At 50.4% G+C, this 19516-nt stretch overlaps 1 protein-coding gene across 8 annotated transcripts in view; it reads left to right on the plus strand.

Annotated features, from left to right (window-relative positions):
• The window catches only part of SNAPC4 (small nuclear RNA activating complex polypeptide 4), a 31173-nt gene extending 11845 nt beyond the window's left edge, over positions 1-19328 (plus strand). For 7 of the 8 annotated variants that reach the window (XM_084821161.1, XM_084821163.1, XM_084821166.1 and 4 more), the window contains 12 exons: positions 56-162; positions 2215-2309; positions 3379-3473; positions 5219-5304; positions 6829-7299; positions 7712-7804; positions 8520-8745; positions 10173-10243; positions 10744-10851; positions 12362-12386; positions 13464-15205; positions 16907-18348. In XM_084821161.1, the coding sequence (XP_084677287.1) occupies positions 56-162; positions 2215-2309; positions 3379-3473; positions 5219-5304; positions 6829-7299; positions 7712-7804; positions 8520-8745; positions 10173-10243; positions 10744-10851; positions 12362-12386; positions 13464-15205; positions 16907-17098 (3311 nt within the window). In that variant the 3' untranslated portion in view covers positions 17099-18348. Of the gene's footprint in view, positions 1-55; positions 163-2214; positions 2310-3378; positions 3474-5218; positions 5305-6828; positions 7300-7711; positions 7805-8519; positions 8746-10172; positions 10244-10743; positions 10852-12361; positions 12387-13463; positions 15206-16906; positions 18349-19238 lie in introns of those variants that run through there. The other variant, XM_084821160.1, reaches the window with a different exon arrangement.
• Positions 19329-19516: the final 188 nt, after the last annotated feature.

Here is a 19516-nt window from a genome sequence, read left to right on the forward strand (position 1 = left end):
GTCTTCTGTTCCAGTAAAAAGAAAAAGTTGAGCCGAAACCCTCTGCCTTCCACAGTTGCCTACTACATGGAGGGCAGGGACTCTGCCCAGCTGATCTACAGGTGGACAAAGCGAGTGGATCCCAACCTGAAGCGAGGAGCCTGGACCCCCGAGGAAGATGCTGTAAGGGCCATTTCCAGTTGCTGTTGGGGAAATGGGTGAAGACTAGTCAGAGCATAAAGGACCCCACCGGGGAAGTGGGAGCAGAGTCCTCATGGGCCGTTTTAGGGGATTGTGTCCGAGACTAGTGCTCTGTTTCAGAGTCACACCTATGAGTGTGTGTGGATTTGCCTTGCCAGCCAAGCTTTTTGCTTATCTATATCTAAAATTATTTTTGGCCACCTTTAAGGGTGGAGCCCTCTCAAGATAAAAACCATACACAGTGAATACAGTAAAACATCAAAAATTGCCAATTAAAACTAAACTTACCCATATAGACCAATGGCCTCAACTTTAGAGAAAGCCAGTGAAAACTGGGGGGGGTCGGGGGGGGGGAGCTTTCCTGAGTACCTGCAAAGAAGGGGCTTGACAAACCCCTCATGGACATTGATTCCAGAGTTGTGGAGCCACCACTGAGAGGGGCCTCTCCCTTGTATTTCCCCTTCCTCCTTCCCACAAGCCACTCTGTTATGTCCCCATACCAGGTGCCAGAGCCCTGTCCCGAAATGGCTACGGCCAGTCAATGCACCTGTGGCTCCCTGCTCTTTGTACATGAGAGAGGAGCCACCAGGCGCGAAAGGTGGGTGGGACTGGGGAGAGAGCCCCAGCATGGGCCACCCTGGTGGATGTCACCCTGGTTTGGTTGATTTGGTACTTGGGAATCCAGTAGAGGTCTTCGGGGATGCAGTCCTGGTGGGACATGTAGTTCCCTTCAGGCTCTCGGCAGGGATGTTTTGCTCCTCCCTGGGTACTCTGGCTTCAGCCAACAGCTGGGGGATTGGGGGCCCCTGGGTGGCTGCACCCCCTGCTTCCCCTGAAAGATATCAAGGCAAGGCACTGTATGTGGGGCTACCCTTGAAGACGGCTCAGAAGCTGCAGCTCATGCAAATGTAGCAGCCAGGTTGATAACAGGGACAAGAAGGTCTGAACATAGAACACCAATTCTGGCCTGCTTGCACCAGCTGACCCTACGTTTCTGAGCCCAATTCAAAGTGCTGGTTTTGACCTCTAAAGCCTTACACAGCTCGGGACAGCAGTGCTCATCATCTAAGGCCCTCCTCCAGGTTCCTCCTCTGAGGGAGGCTCGTAAGGCGGCAACAAGAGAGAGGGCCATCTCGGTGGTGGCCCCCCAATTGTAGAATGATCTCTCTGATGAGGCCTGCCTGGCGCCAGCATTATTATATCTTTGGGGGACTAGGTCAAGACCTTCCTCTACTCTCAGGCATTTGGTAACATATGATACGGTTTTTTAAACTGGGTCCTGGGATTTTTTATTGTTGATTATTAAAATTGTGTGTGTGTGTGTGTGCACGCGCGCGTGTGTATATATGTGTTTGTTTCTGTTTGTATATACATTTTTTATATTAAGTATATTTTTAAAAAACGGTTTTTAATCTTTGTAAACCACTCAGACCTTTGGCTGTTGGGCAGTATAGAAATGTAATAAATGAAAATGAAACGGAGGGGGAGACCAACCTGGCCCCATACATCAGCCAGACAGGGAGAAATTGCAAGGAGCTCACTTCCCCCTTCCTGCCAGAAAGAAGACTCAGAGTCACCAACTACCTATAGCCCTGGGAATGCAGAAAGAACGGGGGAGAACACTCTGGCCTCATCCATTGCTAAAAAAGCCACCAGCTGCTATTCGAGCAAAAACTCCAGCAAGGAAAGATCAGCCTGGTCCGAAGAGCATTTAAATGCCTGCTTAGAGTTCACCTTGTTCTGGCCTTGAAAAACTGATCTTCCCTTTCCTTCAACTCCCCATTTCCCTCATGTTCATCAGCCTAATGGCAGGGCCTCTGTTTGTGAGCCACTTTGGGAGATGAGAATTGTCTGAAAAGCGGGATAAAAATGCAGCGAATAAGCAATTCTCACATGGACCTCTGTGCTCTCCTTCAGTGCTCCACTTAGCCGCTGCTGCCCTTTGGTCAGAGGGTGTGGGGGGATGATGTTGGTCCGCTTCCTCCAGTGGTGGACTGTTCACAGATGGAATCTGCTTTTGTGTTCCTCCCCTAGTTGCTCCTGAAAGCGGTGACGAAATACGGAGAGAGGGACTGGTACAAAATCCGGACCGAGGTGCCAGGCAGGAATGACATCCAGTGCCGAGACAGGTCAGTTTCACCTTTGCTCCGTTACTGGTGCTATTGGTCATTGGTGTTCAGGTTGTGCCCATTTTGTGCGGGTCAGGCATGTTCCCTTAGGTATTAATTTTGCAAAGGAGCTTAATCTAAGATTCAGTACAAAGAGGAAGGGGAGGGAAATAGAGGGAGGAGGAAATTGGACGAATAGGTGATCCTTTCAGTTACACCAGGGGTCCAGAACCTCAGGCCTCGAGTCCCACTCCAGGGCTCTGGGGTTCCCTAGATCAGGGGTGGGCAGAAGGTACATCTCCATGGGTTATGGACTTCATCTCCCAGAAGCCCCTGCCAGCTTGGTCAGTGGTCAGGAATGCTGAGGGTTGAAGTCCAAGACATCTTGGGAGCTACTTTCTGCCCACCCCTGGCCTAGATGGCCATTCCTGGGAATGATGGAAGTTGCACTTTTAACAGATCTGGAGGTTGGACAAAGATGGGCTAGCACAGAGGTAGGCAACATGGCCGCCCCTGCTGCTGCTCCCACCCTGTTGACATTTGGCAGTGAACCAGCCAAAAGAAATATTCTAAGCTAAATGTGGCCCTTTTGAGTCTCTCTAGTGGTTTGCCGCCAAATTTCACTGTTTGATTTTTTTGCCCCTGTGGGCAGTGTGGTGGCAGGAGCATGGCCCCCTTGGAAGAGAGGTCTAGGGTCTGGAACTTGGCCGTCAAACCCACCAAAGTTGCCCACTCCTAGCAGATCAGAAAGCACGCCACCCCTCCCATGGGAGGAGATGCATCCTGAGATGCAATTTCCGTGTGGTTCAATAAAAAGACTTTTGCACCACTAGAGTGAAGGCGCACAGAAGGATGGCAGAAGAAGCGGAAATGTTTGAAGCACCAGAGGCAGCTCAGCCCTAAAGCAAACGTTGCTGCATTTGGAGGGAGGGAGATGAATTGAAGGAAGGATCAGATATAGTTTTTGCAGCTGTGTTGAATCACAGAGCTTCTAGGATTTATTGACCAAGGTGAAATTGCATGCGGGTTCAGGGATCCTTAGGAAAGCCAGCACAGCATAACCGGGATATCGTTCTCCTTCTCATCGCAGATACTTGCACGCGCTGCACTATGACATTAAGAAGGGGAAATGGAGCGAGGAGGAAGAAAGGAAGCTCGTCGAACTAACGGAAAAATACGGCGTGGGTAAGGTGGCTGCAGCATGACAGAGGCAGAAAAGAAGCCTTAGGCTTTGACTCTCCAGGAAATTTCCCCCCTTTATTTTTGTAAAGCCAGCATGATGGTCTTATCCTTTCCTTTCAGTTAAGGAGATTTTGTGCACAGCCAAGGCAATTTGTCTTTCCCTACATTAATGCACAGAACAGTATCCACAGCAGCAGTGTGGTAGAGAGTCGCGAACCCCCTTGGTGCTGGGGTGCAAAACCTGCAGCCCGTGGACTGGGTCAGCTTCCCGTCCAGCCCACAGACAGATCTCTCCAGTCTGAGATAACAGGTCTAGGGTACTCGGAGAAGCTTCTGCGGAGATTATCTCAGTGGAAGGGCAATTCTGGTGGGAGCAGGCGGTCTTTCACGAACTCTGGTTCTGAGCTGCAGAAAGCTTTATAGCTTAACTCCGGCCCTTTGACTTGTGCCTGAAACACCCAGGAGGCCACTGGGGAGGCACTCGCACTGGTGCGAGGTGTTCCATGTGGCTAGTCCCAGTTAACAATGGCTGTGACCTAAAGCCCTATATGACGTGGGTCCGGGCTCCCTAAAAGACCGCCGTCTGCCATACGAGCTTGCTTGGGTTTTGTGATCTTCAGGGGAGGCCCGTCACTTGCTCCCACCACCATCAGAGGCATGTTTGGTGGAGATGCAAGACAGGGCCTTCTCGTTGGCCACTCTCAGGCTGTGGAACTCCCTGCCAAGTTTGGCTGTGTTGGCCCCCTCTCTGCTGTCCTTCCACTGGCAGGTTAAAGACACTTTATTCCAACAGGCCTTTGGCGTGCAAGCTGGTCTGTTGGGTTGGGTGCTGTTCTTATTATGTCATGGTTGTGTTTTTAATGTATTGTTTTATTGTATTTATGTATTATTATCTATGATCATAAGCCACTGTAAGTGCTATTTTCTTGGTAGGAAGGTGGGATACAGATAAAGTAAATAATAATATTACGTTATAATAACATACGTTATAATAACCATCTAGCCATAGTACTTTGGATGAACTGAAAGCTAAAGGTAATCCTCAATAGCAGCCCCACATAAACTGCATTGCAATCATCTAATCTTGACCATTCCAGGGCCGGGGGTTGAGTGGGCCAGGAGGGGGGAGCTACAGCTGAGCCACCGGCCTCAACCACTGGCTTCGTATATGCTTCTGAGCCCAATTCAAAGTGCTGGTTTTGACCTATAAAGCCCTACATGGGACCACAGTACCTGACAGAATGCCTCTCCCAGCATGAACCAACTCCTACACTGCGCTCTGCGTCTAAGGCCCACCCCTGAGAGCCTCTTCTGAAGGAGGCGTGGAGGGCAGCAACAAGGAAGAGGGCCTTCTTGGTGGTGGCTCCCCATTTATGGAATAATCTCCCTGACGAGATCTGCCTGGTGCCAACATTGTCATCTTTTCGGTGCCAGATTAAAACTGCCCTCTTCTCTCAGGCATTTGGCAGCGTATAATGAGTCTCTTCATTGCCTCTGGCTGATAGTTTTAAATGGTTTTAAATACATGTTGTTGTTGCGCGTTTGGTTTTATGTCATTATGTGAATGGTTTTTATATTTTATGTACTGCATTTTAATTTTTGTGAACCACCCGGAGAGCATCAGCTATGGGGCAGTGTAGAAATATAAGAATTGCAATGCAGTGATGCCACCCGGGCATCTAAAACAAGGGCCGAATCGCCGTCGCGACTTCCTGGGCAATAATCGGCGGACCGCTTTCTCTTCTTAGGCCACTGGGCCAAGATCGCCTCCGAGCTCCCCCACCGCTCAGGAACTCAGTGTCTCAGCAAATGGAAAGTGCTCCTGGGGTATCGGGTAAGTTAAAACTCCCCGTGGTGCTTGGGACTCTTACCTTGAAAGCCGGGATGGGGAACATGTGGCCCTCTAGATGCTGTTGCGCTGCAACTCCCATCATCCCCAGCCTACGTAGCCAGTGGGGAGAGATGATGGGAAAAAGGGAGCTGCCTCCTACTGAGTCAGACCCTGGGTCCGCCTATCCCAATATTGTCGACACTGACTGGTAGCTGCAGCTGTCCAGGGAGTTTTTCCAGCGCTACCTGGAGATCCAACCTAGGACCTTCTGTAGGCAAAGCAGAGGGTCTTCCACTCCCCAGTAAACAGAGCTATGGCCCCCTCCCCAATAAACAAGTGACTGACCATGTGCAGAGTGACTTTCCTAAGAAGCTGCCTTATACTGACTCAGATGCACTGTCCATCTAGCCCAGTATTGGTGACACTGGCTGGCAGCAACGGCTCTCCAGGGTTTCAGGCAGGGGTTTTTCCAACCCTACCTGAAGGTGCTGCCGGGGATCGAACATGGGACCTTCTGCCTGCAAGGCAGGGGCTCTTAACTGAGCTACGGCCCTTCCCTTTAGGGAGTCGTAGTCCAACACTATCTGGAGGGCCATACCTTCCACATCCCTTCGTTAAAGGATTTCAAGAGCAATAGAAGTGAGGATTAGATTTGGTGTGCTAACCCTGCAGTTTTGATTGCAGTGCTGTTCTGAAGTGGGGTATTAATTATGTACAGGTATGACTGGGTGCTTAAATGATCAGAATTAGGATTTTAAGTTTCTTTCTTAGAAACTAGCAAATGGACTCGGCTTTGCACGGGCTAGATTAGCCCTTCATTTGATACTGCAGATCCTTCAAGCAAACTTATCAAGTGTCAGAGTTGTACACATTGTGCCCACCCTGTCTGAATGCAGCTATGTCTGCTGGCACCCCCGGCCTAGTCTCTGCCATGGTGTACCCCTATAGCCCCCTGAGGGAGGGGTCTGTCCACTCTTTTCCTCCCAAGGGGAGCTGCCCCACAGCAGGGGGAGGGGAGAAGCCATATAACTCTGTCTCTCAGCCTCCTAATCTCCTCTGGCTTTGCATTGTATGGACGGCAAAGCTATGTGCTGGTTAAGGAAGTCCACCATCTAGTGACTGAAGATATTACTGCAGGTTTCAACCACAGGAACACATTTAAGTTAATTATAATTATTGCATTTAAAAAACAAAATAACCCAGAGGTACTGGCCCTTACAGGCCTTTTAGCGTGCTTGCCAAGTTTCCAGTCTCGAAGCTGACAGATGGATGGACAGACAGACGCGTATCCTCTTTTATTATGACAGATATCACTTTGTTCCAAATTATGTTGACTGCCTTGGAAGGGGAGGAATTCAGCACATCTACCAAGGGAAGTACACCCTGCCCCTTTCTCTCTCTCCAGTTTTATTTAAAGATGTTGTATCAGGTTGACCTTTATTAAAACAACACCCCCAGAAATCGACAGAGGTGTGTTGCTGGTCTCCCTGAGATTAATTTGTGCTGATGGTGCTTTTGTTTTTAAAGAGGAACAGGAGAAAGAAACAGGAGAACAAACTCCACCGGAAGCGGAGGCGCGTGCAGAGGGCCAGCCCCAGCCTTTCAGAGTCCAGCAGTGAAGATTCAGACCTGGATCTGGAGGAGGGAGACAGTGCCGAGGAGGAAGCGCCCAAGGCCCCCACCACCAAAGCTGACGGCCGCTGGAGAGTGCCGAGCATCGACCTGTGGCTCCCCACGAGGAGGAATCCATTGGACATGAAGCTGGAGGAGCTGGCCTCGGTGACTCTGCTTTCCAAAGGCTTTGACATGAATCGGAAGCGGAAGCAAAACCCCGACATCCTTCTCGACAAGGAAGAGCACCCAGTGCTGGAGGGTCTCGGCGGACTTCTCGACAAGGAAGAGCACCCAGTGCTGGAGGGTCTCGGTGGTTTAGATTGCGGGATTTTGCAGCCAGCCCAGAGCAAGGCGCAGGAGGGATCAGCAGAGGAAGGTAACAGGGTATGTACTTAAAGCAAGAGCTCTCCAGGTCTGTATCTGTTAAGTGTGCCAGAGTAAGAGTGGAAGAAAGCTCCTTCCAGTTCTGATTCTGTACGGCCTCCTTCTCCAACCTGGTGCCTTCTGGGAATTATGCAAGTTGAAGGCCAACATACCTGGAGGGCAGCAGGTTGGAGAACACCACGAACACCACTGCATAGTGGGGGGGGGGCAGGACTTGTGGGCCTCCAAAGTATTCTGCCTACAACTCCTGAGATTCCTCACTGTGGTCTGTGTTGGTCAGGGATGATGGCGTTGTAGGCTAGCACGTCTGGAGAGCCACAAGTTGCCCATCTCTGCCTTAAAAAAAGGAAGAAGGAGGGTGAATTAGAACTCCTATTTGGCTGGTGGGCATTTTCTTCCTCCTCTTCTGCAGAATTCCAGATGCCCCAAGGACTCATGGAGGGTTTCCTTGGCTTACGTGAAATGTGTGTTGAGAAGGAACAGCTACGAGCTACAGAGGAGAAGCGTAAGTGCCTTATTCAAGGGCGTCTCTTGGTTGCCTTAGTGCAAAGGAAATCAACTAACTTTGCTAAAATTAGGTTAAACAACATCAGGTGGGTTACTGAGTTTCTAAACCCCACCTTGGTTTAGAAACTCACTAACCCACCTAATCTTGTTGTAAGGTTTTCAGTTCAGGTTGGCTTTTGGCCAGTGATGTTAAGCTGGTAGCAAGCAAGGCTTTGACAATTTATGTGTTTTTTTAAAAGCAGTTTAAATGGATTTTAATGAGATTCATTTAATTTGGGTGGTTTGGTTGTGTGTGTTTTTCCTTTTAGATGAGATATAAGTTCAAGTCTGTGTATGATGGATTTTTCAGTGGACTCTAGGTTATTATTTTTGTAGTTATTATTTATTAAATTGATTACCTGCTTTTCAATATAACATAATCCCAAAGCAGGGTACAACCAATAAAAAACAATGAAGCCAAATGAAACAGGAGAACAATAGCAGATAAATAGCAGTTTATATGATGCAGGAAAACGAATGCGATCAAAACCTGGGTTAAATTCCTTTAGGGCACAATCCTATGCATATTTAGACAGAATGCTGGCTGAGCGGTGCTGGGAATTGTAGGACTTTTTTCCTGTCTAAACTTGCATAGGATTGCACCCTTAGGTGCTTGGGCGTCCCTCTGCCCAGAAGCAAGTGACAGAGTGTGCTCCTCCTCTGTCTCTTCCCAGCGAGAAATCACTAGAAAGAAGCGTTTCGCCTCCGCTTCACAGACAGGCCTCAGGAGGTCCTTGGTCCCAGCAGCCAGCGAATCTTACAGAAGCCATGGGCAGAAGGATGGCATGTGGAAGACGACCATCTACCGGAGGCTGATGATGGCAGTGGCACCCTGGGCTGGAAGTGCAGTTCAGACCTGGGCCCTTCAAGTCAAGATGGAAGCTTCTCGCAAGTCAAAAGGTACCTTACTGTCCAGCTGCGTTCAAGCAGGTTAAAGTCTAGGGAGCGAATGAAGGATAGTATGACAGTGGTCCTTTTATGCTGTCCCATTCATACAAGTTAAAATAAATCTCTCGCGCACAGTGTTTTATGTCTTTTAAAATATATATATAACCAAATGTTTCAGTCCAGCTAAACCGGGGTGCAAAACTATATGTGTGTGTGTGGGGCAGTTTGCAACCTGCCAGGGTCTTCCACAGGCCAGATGATATCAGTGGGTGTGGCCACACCCACTGACTACATTGCCCTGCCCATTTTTAGCCTTTCTCCTGAGAGAGGCAGCTGCCCTTCCTAGCGCCAGCTGATTCCCCAGCTGCCTGCATCCTACCAGAGTTTGGAGATAACAGCAGGCCTTCCTCTGTTGGGTGGAACTCAGAGGCCAAGCCCTGTTCCCTGGAGGATCCCATGGCTCTGTGGGCCGGAGTGGGGAGTCCAGTGGGCCAGGGGTTCTGCATCCCTGAGCAAAATGTTCGGTTCGGACTCCAAACCTTTTAAGCCACCAGAAGCCTCGAAGGGAGGATTTGAACTTGTCTTCCAAAACCCTCTTAAGGGCTTCCCCAGCTTCCATCCTCCATTTAGCAGCTACGTTAGGCTGCCTCTTAGCATGGGAGCTCCAGGGGCTGTTTGAGACCACTTGTGCCCTTCTGCATTGCACCGTATTCTCAGAGGTAGGCCGTATTAACTACCCTTCCATGTAATAGAATTGGGGGCTGCAGGAGGTCAGGAGCTCCTGACACTCCCTTTCAACCCTTTCCATATATCCGTCACAAAAAACAATAAATTGCAGGGGTGGGGGGGCTATTCCAGTGACAAAATAGTGTGCTTTGAGTGAGAAGAAGCCAGAACTGTGTGGAGAGGGACCGTAGGTGTGTGCTGAAGCCCCTGTTTTGCATGCAGAAGGTCCGCGGTTCAGTCCCCGGCAACTCGAGGGAGGGCTCAGAAAAATATCCTGCCTGAAACCCTGGAGAACCGCTGCCAGTTTGGACAATACTGGCCCAGATGGACCCAGGGCCTTATGTCATGTGAGCCAGCTTCCTGTGTTCCCGTTTAAATCATCCCTCTATTCAGAATCATGTGGACTAGAATCTTGCTTTATTTTTCAGGAAAGGGCTGTAGCTCAGTGGTGGAGCATCTGGGTGCAGGAGATCCCAGGTTCAATCCCCGGTTCATCTGGGTAGGGCTAGGAAAAACTCCTTCCTGAAACCTTGGAGAGGCACTGCCGGTCAGTGTCAACAATATTGAGTTAAGGGTCTGACTGGGTAGAAGGCAGCTTCCAGTGTCCCTGTGTCGGATGAGAACTTCTAAGAAACTGGCCACAGCAGCTGCCAACCAAGAGAATGTCCCAAATGTTTTGGCTGAATTACTGGACTCTCTTCTCTCCTTTCCAGCGGAATTCATCTCCAAGCAGCTGCAGACGGCCCACCTCACAAGCACACCTGTGTTCACCCTGTTCATTCAGGTGAGTCGTTTATGCCTCTTGCTGTTCCCACCACCATCTCTGCCTCCTCCCTATGTGAAACAGGCTCATTTGGGAATAATATCAGGCCAGGCCACGCCAGGCATTGATAATCCAGCAGTAGGGAAATTGCTTTGGGATTCAGCACCTGGCTTGAAGCCATAAGGTTGCAATCTGAACTGAATAATTCTCCATGGTAGCCTGTCTAGCCTGGGACTTCTTCCCGGGGGACATCTCCACTTGCCTGATACCTTCCCGGGCAAACCATTTCTCAGAGGTGTGTTTAACTGAGGCGTTGGCAATCCACGGAGACTCCTGGCCATGTTTATTCCAGATTTTCAGACACCTAAATGCCCTTCAAACTTCTCAGAAGAGTTGTGGCCACCCTTACAGTGGAGTGGCAGGGCCCCTTTTTTGCCATCAATCTGTGTGTGTCTGTTTTACACCTGCCCTTCTTGGGCCAAGCACATTGCCTGACCTCTGGGGATGCTTTGGCCTTGCAGCTGCTTCATATCGACGTTGACGGCTGCATGAAAGTCATCCACAAGAGGAAGTCCCGGCAGTCAGAGCTTCTGAAGGCCGTCGCTGGAAACCCAGAGAAGACAGGGAAGGTGCAAACCACTTTCATTTCATTCATTTATTACATTTCTATACCGCCCAATAGCCAAAGCTCTCTGGGCGGTTTACAAAGATCAAAACCCTTAAAAATACAATATTGTACATAGTATTAAAAAAACACATTTCCATACGAACATATAAACAGCACGGACTCACAAAAATATCTAAATAATTTTCACAATCAACAATAAGAAATCCTTATTAAAAACCTTATCAAATGCTGCCAAACGCCAGAGAAGAGAGTCTTAACCTGATGCAGTCTTGTTAACTCCGCAATGTTAATAGAACTTTGGATTCTGTTGATTGCCTGGACTCCCGCTCCAAGAGTTGCAACATTGTGTGTGTGTTGAGCAGTGACTGCCCACAGTTCTCCCACCATGAGAAACAGGTCTTTTTTTAAAAAAAATAGAGCTAATACTTGGTGGCAGGGCCCAGATCAACTAGATCTTTGCAGTTGAAGCTCACTTCTCACATAAATGGGAGATACTTCGTCAGTTTATGGTTTGTCCAGTTAAGAACATAAGAAGAGCCCTGTTGGATCAGACCAGGGGTTCAGCTAGTCCAGTGTTCTGTTCCAACAGTGGCCAACCAGCTGCCCACAGGAAACCCACAAGCAGGACATGAGTGAAGCAGCGCTCTCCCGCCCATGTTCCTCAGTAACTGGTACACACGGGCATACTGCCTCTGGTACTGGAGGTAGCCCAGAGCCATCGGGACTAGTAGCCACTGATGGCCTTCTCCTCCAGGAATTTGTCCGGTCCCCTTTTAAAGCTATCCAGATTGGTGGCCATCACTACGTCTGGTGGCAGCAGCATCCATAGCTTGACTTGGTGCTGTGTGAAGTTCTGGATACCACATTTTAAGAAGAGCAACCAGGTTGGTGAGAGATCTGGAAACCAAGCCCTATGAAAGTTCTGGGTATGTTTAGCCTGGAGAAGAGAAGATTGCTGGGGAACATGATTGGGAGAGTTCTGTTCTCATGCCCTGCCTGTGGGTTCCTGGTAGACAGCTGGTTGGCCCCTGTGTGAACAGAATACTGAACTAGATGGGCACTTGGTCTGATCCAGCAGGGCTCTTCTGATGTTCTTAAGATTAAGAGGAGACATGAGAGCGATCTTCCAGTAGCTGAAAGGCTGCCATGCAGAAGATGGAGCAGACGTTTTCTCTGTTGCTCTTGAGGGCAGGACTAGGACCCGTGGGTGGAAATTGCAGGGAAGCAGATTTCGGCTAAACATTAGGAGAAAAGAGCTGAGGAATAGTGGGACAGCCTTAGGAGGTGGTGGGTCTTCTTCCCTGATGAGTCTGTATCGATATCCACCGCCCCACCCCACTGATGAACACGGAGCACCATCCATTGCCAAGTTCGTTCTCTGCAAGGGGCACAGCTCCTGTTTCTTTTGGCGCGCTTGCACAGGAGAAATGGGGTGGGGTGAGGGCATGGGTCAAACCTGCCTGCCAGCCATGTGAGTTTAACATTGTGTATTTTTATTGTATTTATTGCAGGCCTCTTCTGGGAAGGATGCTAAAGGTATCTGCCCCTTTCTGCTTTCCTTTAATCCGCCAGCAAGAGAGAGTAAGTGCTGTGCCGTGCCGTGGGCGTACAGTTAGCTGGCAAGGGAGGAGTGGGGCCCCACTGTTGCGGGGGTGGCGTTGTCCTGGGCTCCAGTGTAGTGCTGATGAGAGCATGCCATGAGGGGCTCCCCTGAGCATGGTGCCTCTGGTGTGCAGCTGCTGGTGTTCCCCTCCATGCTTCAAGCTGCCCTCCCCGGCCCTCCTGGCTTGTGTGAGGCACGAGGCTGGCCTGTCTGTTGTTCTCCCCGGCCTTTTCCTGAGCCGCAGAAGCTCATGACTAAAGGTGGGGACAGGGAAGGCAAATCCCATCTTCCACCAGAGATTGCTCAGCAGAAAAGCTGTTCCTAAGGGGGATCGGACATTAAGGGGCAGTTAGCAAGACACAACAGCCTGTGGGCTGTTTTAACTCATGGGTTGTCGGAGACAAGCAGGAGAGAGTGGACTAAGCAACCCCGCGGTGAACGGGTTTGTTGTTGGGTTAACCGCTGGGCTGTTTAGCCCCTAAACAACCCAGTGTTCTGGTTTTGAATGTCACACTCAGCATCCTATGAAGGAACCACTTGTGGGTTGCTGAGTAAAAGCAGAACTGGCTGGTGCGTGGGAGGCAGGGCGCCCTCCCTCTCCGCCCGTGTGCAACAGCCCCTGGGTTGTTTAAGCCATGGGCTGTTGTGTCACGCAATCCAGGTCTAAGAGTACTGTGGGATACGGAGGAAAGGGCATCCTTGCTGAGTACATAAGCAGGGCGTTTCCAATTTCCATTGAGAAGAGAGCCCAAGCACCACAGCTGTAGGAGGAAGAGGAATGGTAACAAGAGTAGTCATAGTAGTAGCAAGAGGAGAAGAAGGAATAAGAGGAGGAGATAAAAGCAGTTCTTTGGGTGTGCTCAGTCTGCATATCACATGGCAAAAGTTGCATAGTGGGACGTGACACTTTTGACGGGCTCGCTTGGGCGATGCCCTGCACAAAAGCGTCTTGACCGTCCCAAATCTGCACTGGCTTGCTCAGCTCTCTGTTCAACGTTGTCTTTGCCCAGCCCAGCCCAGCCTCCCGATGGCCAGTCCGCATCCCAGCAAGAAGCTCATCCCTCTGAAAGCCAAGGAAGGCCCCGTGCCGGCCTCCTCCTGGACGGTGCGTTGTTCTGGTCCGACCCCGAAGCCCAAGACCGTCTCCGAGCTGCTGAGGGAGAAGAGGCTGAGGGAGGCGAAGGCCAAGAAGGCTGAGCAGAAGAGGCTAGTCCTGGCCCCTCCACTGCTTCTGCCCTCCTCAGTGATAATCCAGCCCCAAAGGGCTCCCGCTGCCCAGGGGCTGACCGGCCCTCAGAGAGTGGGCTGGCCAGTCCCCGCAAACAGCCAGGTGTCGCCGCTGCCAGCAGCCGCTCCTCTTGCGGCCCCCACCCCTCCAGTCCCACCCTCGGAAGTTAGTCTGGCCCCCCTTCAAGGAACTTCAGGGGTCTGTTCAAAAACAGGAGCGGCGAGGAACAGCAAGGGAGAGGATCCCCCTGGGAATGGGGACGACAGTGGCAGGCAAGAGAGTGTCCTAGCTGGCCAGAAAGCCGCCCCTTCCTTGCCTCTCCAAGTCTCGGCACAGGGTGCCACGGGCCCCCTTCCCTCTCCAGATCCTGCCAGTGGCTGCTCACCAGCCTCCCGTGCTCAGCAGGACCCGGTCAGCGTAGTGCCCACGGTAACGGCTTCCCAGCCCAGCTCCAACGGGGTTCCCAAAGCAATCCTGCCCATAACTTGGGTGTTGACGCCACAGGGCCTTATTCCCATGACGATTGTCAGCATTCCCAATCAAGGAAAGCCGCCCATGAGTGGTCCTGGCACATCTCCAAATCTAGGCCAGGCTGCGGAGGCATCTTCTGTCAAGGCTGCGAGCGTGAGCGCGGTCCTGGTTCCGGACGGATTAAATCAGCGGCCTGTTGGAGCCCAAGCACCAGGAGTCCCTTCCAGCAGCCCACAGGACAACGCGGGCCCTCAGCACACTGCCTTGACCCCTTCTTCCTCCTCTTCTCAGCTCCCTCCTGCAAGCTCAAGAGGGTTGCAGGGCAGCCCATCCACTGCTTGCCCATCCACCGCTTGCCCTCCAGCTCCCCCCTCACAAAGCCCTTCCTTGGGGAGCGCCCATCCCATCCTGCCCGCCAGTGTTGCTCTGCCGCTGGCCCATCAGAACCAGGTTGTGGGTAATCCTCCGCACCCTGCCCCTCCTGCCATAGTCAAGGACCCCACCTGCCCCGTGCCGCCTCCACCGCGGGAGGACAAGGTTTCGCCCGACTATAGCCTCCTCTCTCGAGAAGAAACAGCAGCAGTGAAGGAGTGGGCAAAGGCAGGGTCGGACACCAGGGCTCCCATGTCGGGGGCCTGCCTGCCTTACCTGCCGCCTTTCCTGTGCAGCTTAAAAACTTTCTCAGCGCTGCTGCTCAATAAGGAAGCGCTGGAGCGCAGCGCCGCGTCTCTTGTGAGCCCTGAAGGGCAGCAGGAGGACCCCGGCCGGCCGGACGTGAAGGCGCTGAGGACACTGGTGCGTCAGCAGCTCTGGGACAACCCGGCCTACCAGCTCCTGAAAGGCCGGTTCTTGGCGGCCTTCACCTTCCCGGCTGCCCTTGCCGCGCTGCCTCCTTTCAGGGTGACGACGACTCTCTCTGGCAGCCAGTGGTGGGAAAGCAGCCCCGGTGAAGACTCGTGCCCATCGTCCGAGGAGGAGGAAGACGGTGAGGCTGAGAGAGAGCCCCAGGGAGCAGCGGGGTACAGGACGGCAGACACCAGTGAGGAGCAGGAGGTAAACATTGGTGGTCTGACGGGAGCTCAGTCATCCCAAGAGAATCCTGTTGTTGCCGCCTCCTGGCTAGGCTGCAAGTTCTTCTGACTGCAGGGATTTCAGATGAGAGTGAATGCCTGAGGGAAGGGAAGCGAGTGGTGCTGCTTGTAAAGATCCAGATGTCTCCTTCTCGATTTGAGGGTTCTGTATAAAACAATACTGTGACCTCTAGCAGTTTGTCTCTGGAGTGATTGCAAGTCCATCCCTCCTCTTCCTAACTATAGAAGAAACCTGAGACATTATGACAGGGGTCCCCAACCTTTTTGGGTTGGTGGGTACATGTTTGGCATTTGAGAGCGTGTTAGGGGCACTCTCACAAAATGGCAGTCAGGGGCGGGCTTGCCCGTTCCTAAAGTGGCTGACCTGATGGGTGTGGCTGGACACAGAACACTCTTCTCCCAGAAGGCAAACTGGTGAGACTACAAGAAAAAGAACTCACCCAAGACCCAAAGTCCAAGGAGTGGTCTGAGCTCGAAAACCTCTGTACCACTCTCTCATTCTTGGGATGTGATTTAGATTTGCAATGCTTCGCATATGCTATAGCAGCAACAGTTGTGTGATAAAGGAGTGTTTCCTTATCCTTATTTATCAGGCCCTTTAAAGTTTGTTAATAAAAATAATCTTCAGGTCAAGAGGTAACTTTTCCCCTAGAATTGTATTAACTGATGTTTGTTGCCCGTGGCGATGTTGACACATAATGCTAAGCCATGGTTTATGTTAACCATGGATTTTAGCTTTAGCCATGGACATGCATATGAGCAAAGAGACAATGGCTTGCTTTCCCAATTTGTTGTTTCTCTCTGGCCCGTTTTGTCAGCCCTCAGAGCTGTTTTGTTTTCAGGTTGCTCTTTCCGGGCACCTCTGTTTCAGGGCGGACGGCAGCATAAATAAACCAGGGAGTAAGCCACAGTTTAGGGTTCAGGCCTCACAACAAGCCATGGTTTAAGCAAGCCAGAGTTCATGAGCCAACAACAAACCAGGGCTTCCTTTTGTTGTTTGTAGCTTGTTAACAAACGAGGGTTTGTTTGCAGGGATGGGTTCAGATGCAACAACAGGCCAGATTTCCACAAACCACACTGCAGCTTGGTGCAGAGATAGGCAGCTTGCAGCCCTCCAGATGTGTTGGTCTGCAACTCCCATGATCCCTCTCCCATGGTTTTGCTGGCTAGGGCTGATGGGTAGGCCAAAACATCTGGAGGGCCACAACCAGCCCACCCCTGGCTCAGTGCTACCATTGTCTCTTAGCCCAGCTTTCCCCAACCTGATGCCCTCCAGATGTTTTGGACTTCAATGCCTGTTAGCCCCAGTTAGCATGGCCAATGACTAGGAATGCTGGGAGTTGTAGTCCAAAACATGTGGAGGGCACCAGGTTGGGGAGTGCTTTCTTCTCTTACATTTCCAAATACTCCTGGTGAACGTTTGCCAGCCTCGCTGGAGTTATATACCAGTGTGCTCATATTTTCATTGTAAGCATATTCTAAAGTAAGAGCGGTCTAATTTCCTTCCTCTCTCTTCCACGTGCTTTCTGTGTCAGCCAACCACAGGCACACAGCTGCTGTCCAGCAGAGGTGCATGGCATATTGAAGCGAGGACAACGAGGATGTCTTGCCTTCTGCTTCTGGAGTTCCACAGTCTCTTATCCTGTGAATCTCTCCTCTGCAGGAGCCAAACGTGGACAGTGCTGACTCAGACCAGTTCAGTGCACCCGGGATCCGAAGAAGCACACGCCTCCAGAGAAGGAGAAGCCAACTGTGCGAGGAACAGGGAAAAGCAGCCAGTGGGTTTTGGTCCTCTGGCCTTCCCAGCCTCAGTGGCCTTCAGAAGTATGGAGCTGAAACTCCCAGCAGCCCCTAGCCAGCGTGGCCTTTTCTAATGTAATGTGAAATTTCGTTTTCTTTTTTAGTCATTTCTTGGTTTTTTGACCCCGTATTGGAGTCACGATTGTGTGAGCAAGAGACCCTTTGACTGGGTTTACACAACACGGCAACCCAGAGCATGGCTTCTTGTTGAATCATGGGTTGCTGTATTGTGCGAACCCAGCTGTGCTAACAAACTATGGCTTGTTAACCAATAACAACCCAGAATTCACAACCCAACAAGAAACCATGGGTTCTCTTCATGGGTTGTTCTTGGTTAGCAAACCATTGTTTGTTAGCGTGACCAGGTTCACACAACACAATAACCCACGATTCAACCCATACTCTTGAGTTGTCGTGTTGTGTGAACAACTTCTTTGGGTGTTCTCATGTGGCAGGTTTCCTTGAAACATCAGCTGCATCTCCTCAAAAAGAGAAGGTGGAGCAAGGACAGTTTGCACTAACTACGAGCAAGCCATAAATCTTGTTGGGAAAGGAAGAGGGAGACGCTACCTGTTCCAGCCTGCTTAATGGTGCACCTTGGAGCAGGGAAGGCCACTTTTTGGTTTACATGGACTGTTCCTTGTTTTGCTAGCTTCTGACAGGAGGTCAAAGCCAGGAACAGAGGAAAATGAAGGAGGGAGAAGTAAACACTTATTTATAATTTTTGTAATATACCTGTCTCAGTTGAACTCCTGTGTGTCTGAGAAAGAGAGAGAATAATGTTTGCTATTTGTATATTTGAGTGTTGGGTGGTTTGGAACGGAATGTTAACTGTTCTAAGCAGGGGGATTGTTTCAGAGTTGAGTCTGGCTTTCTTTTTTGTATTAAATATGCTTATATTTCACAAAGCTGTCTTGTTCTTACTGATCACATTTGAATGAGGATTTGGGGACATGGTCTCTCCTTGCCCCTGTGCCGCATTAGAAACTGCACCCTATTCTTTTTACATGCACAGATAGCTAGATTATATCCCCCTTACCTAGGAGTGGAGAAAAGAAAGGCATCTCCCAGGTATTTCCTAGTGGTCATTCAGAAGACTTGAAGAAGACTGTCTAACAACCAGCTCCTGTGGAGAAACATCACTGGAATATCCCAGACGATTAACACTCCTTTGTCAAGTCCAAGACTCTGACCTGGTATTACTGTAAGGCAGCCCAGAGTGTTAAAATCTTATTCACAGAATCGGATAGCAAAACTCATTATAATATTCACCAAGCACTCAACTTTTGGGGGTCAATGGGCACATTTTGAATCTCGAGACAGTGTTGTGGGCACTCTCACAGAATGGCTGCCATGGGGGAGTTTGCCAGTCACAAAACATCATTTCGCAGAAGGCAAGCTGGTGAGACTAAAAGGAGCTTGCCCCAAAAGGCTGAGTACAAGGCAGAAGTCTGAGCTTCTTGAGGCTCACAGACATGGGGCACAGAGAGGCATTCTTGGACATAAAGATGGTGCTGGAGGCTGACACCACTTTGCAGCCTCCCATTAATTTTGTTTTTAAATTAAAACATCTTAAGAGATAAAATAAAAATCAGGAGGGGCAGGGAGCTTGATAGGTGCTGAGAGAGATGTCTGTGGGCACCACTTTGGAGGTGAGTCAGGGTTCCCCTTATGACCTTGACCACCTGAGCAACTCCTTAATGATATCTGGCCTCCTTAAGAGTCCTTCCTTCCTTCCCCTTCCCCTTCTCCTTTTCAATAACATGGAATTTAGGCTGTAGGTGTGGGGTGAGTGACACTCTAGACACAGGATTTGACCACATCAGTTTACTGGTAAAAGCAAGCAAATCACAACTAAAGGTATTTACACAATAGAGCTGAGTGATACAAAAGACATTAAGAGAAAATAAAAGTTGCAAAACGCAAGTTCTTTTACCCTAGCTGTACTTGGACTTTCCCAGGCTGCTGCTTCTTGCCCCGTCTTCAGGCTCTGCTCTGGTCTTTCTGTTTATCTCTTTATACCCTCCTCCCCCAAAACAGAAAGTACTGTTTCAAAACGGAAGACATGAAACTTAACTGGGGAAATGAAACTGAAACTTAACTGGGGAAATGAAACCACTCCTCTCAAGGATACCCCCTCCCAACAAAAAACCCAAGTCTCTCAGCCTGACCTTTTTCTCCCTTTGCCTCCGTAGGCCTCAAACCTTCACAAGGTGCCAGGATAATTACAACGTGGCGCACCTCGAACACTTGAAAGTGTTATACAAATGCTAAATGTTCACGGAAAAGACCAAGCAGTTGCTAGCTACGGCAGCGAAGTGAAACCTCCGTGACCAGGTGTGATGGATAAACCACAAGGGACGTGTGGCTGCTGCCGTCCTCCACGTGCTCCAAAGCTGTCTTGCTGAGAAGGGTTGGAAAAGGAGCAGTGGTGCAGATGGGCTGCTGGTCTGATCCAGCCCAGCAACCTCCT

Source organism: Heloderma suspectum, chromosome 14, assembly GCF_057233095.1.
Source record: "Heloderma suspectum isolate Gila_16-S chromosome 14, 16-S_ref, whole genome shotgun sequence".
In the NCBI taxonomy this organism is placed as follows: Eukaryota; Metazoa; Chordata; class Lepidosauria; order Squamata; family Helodermatidae; genus Heloderma; species Heloderma suspectum.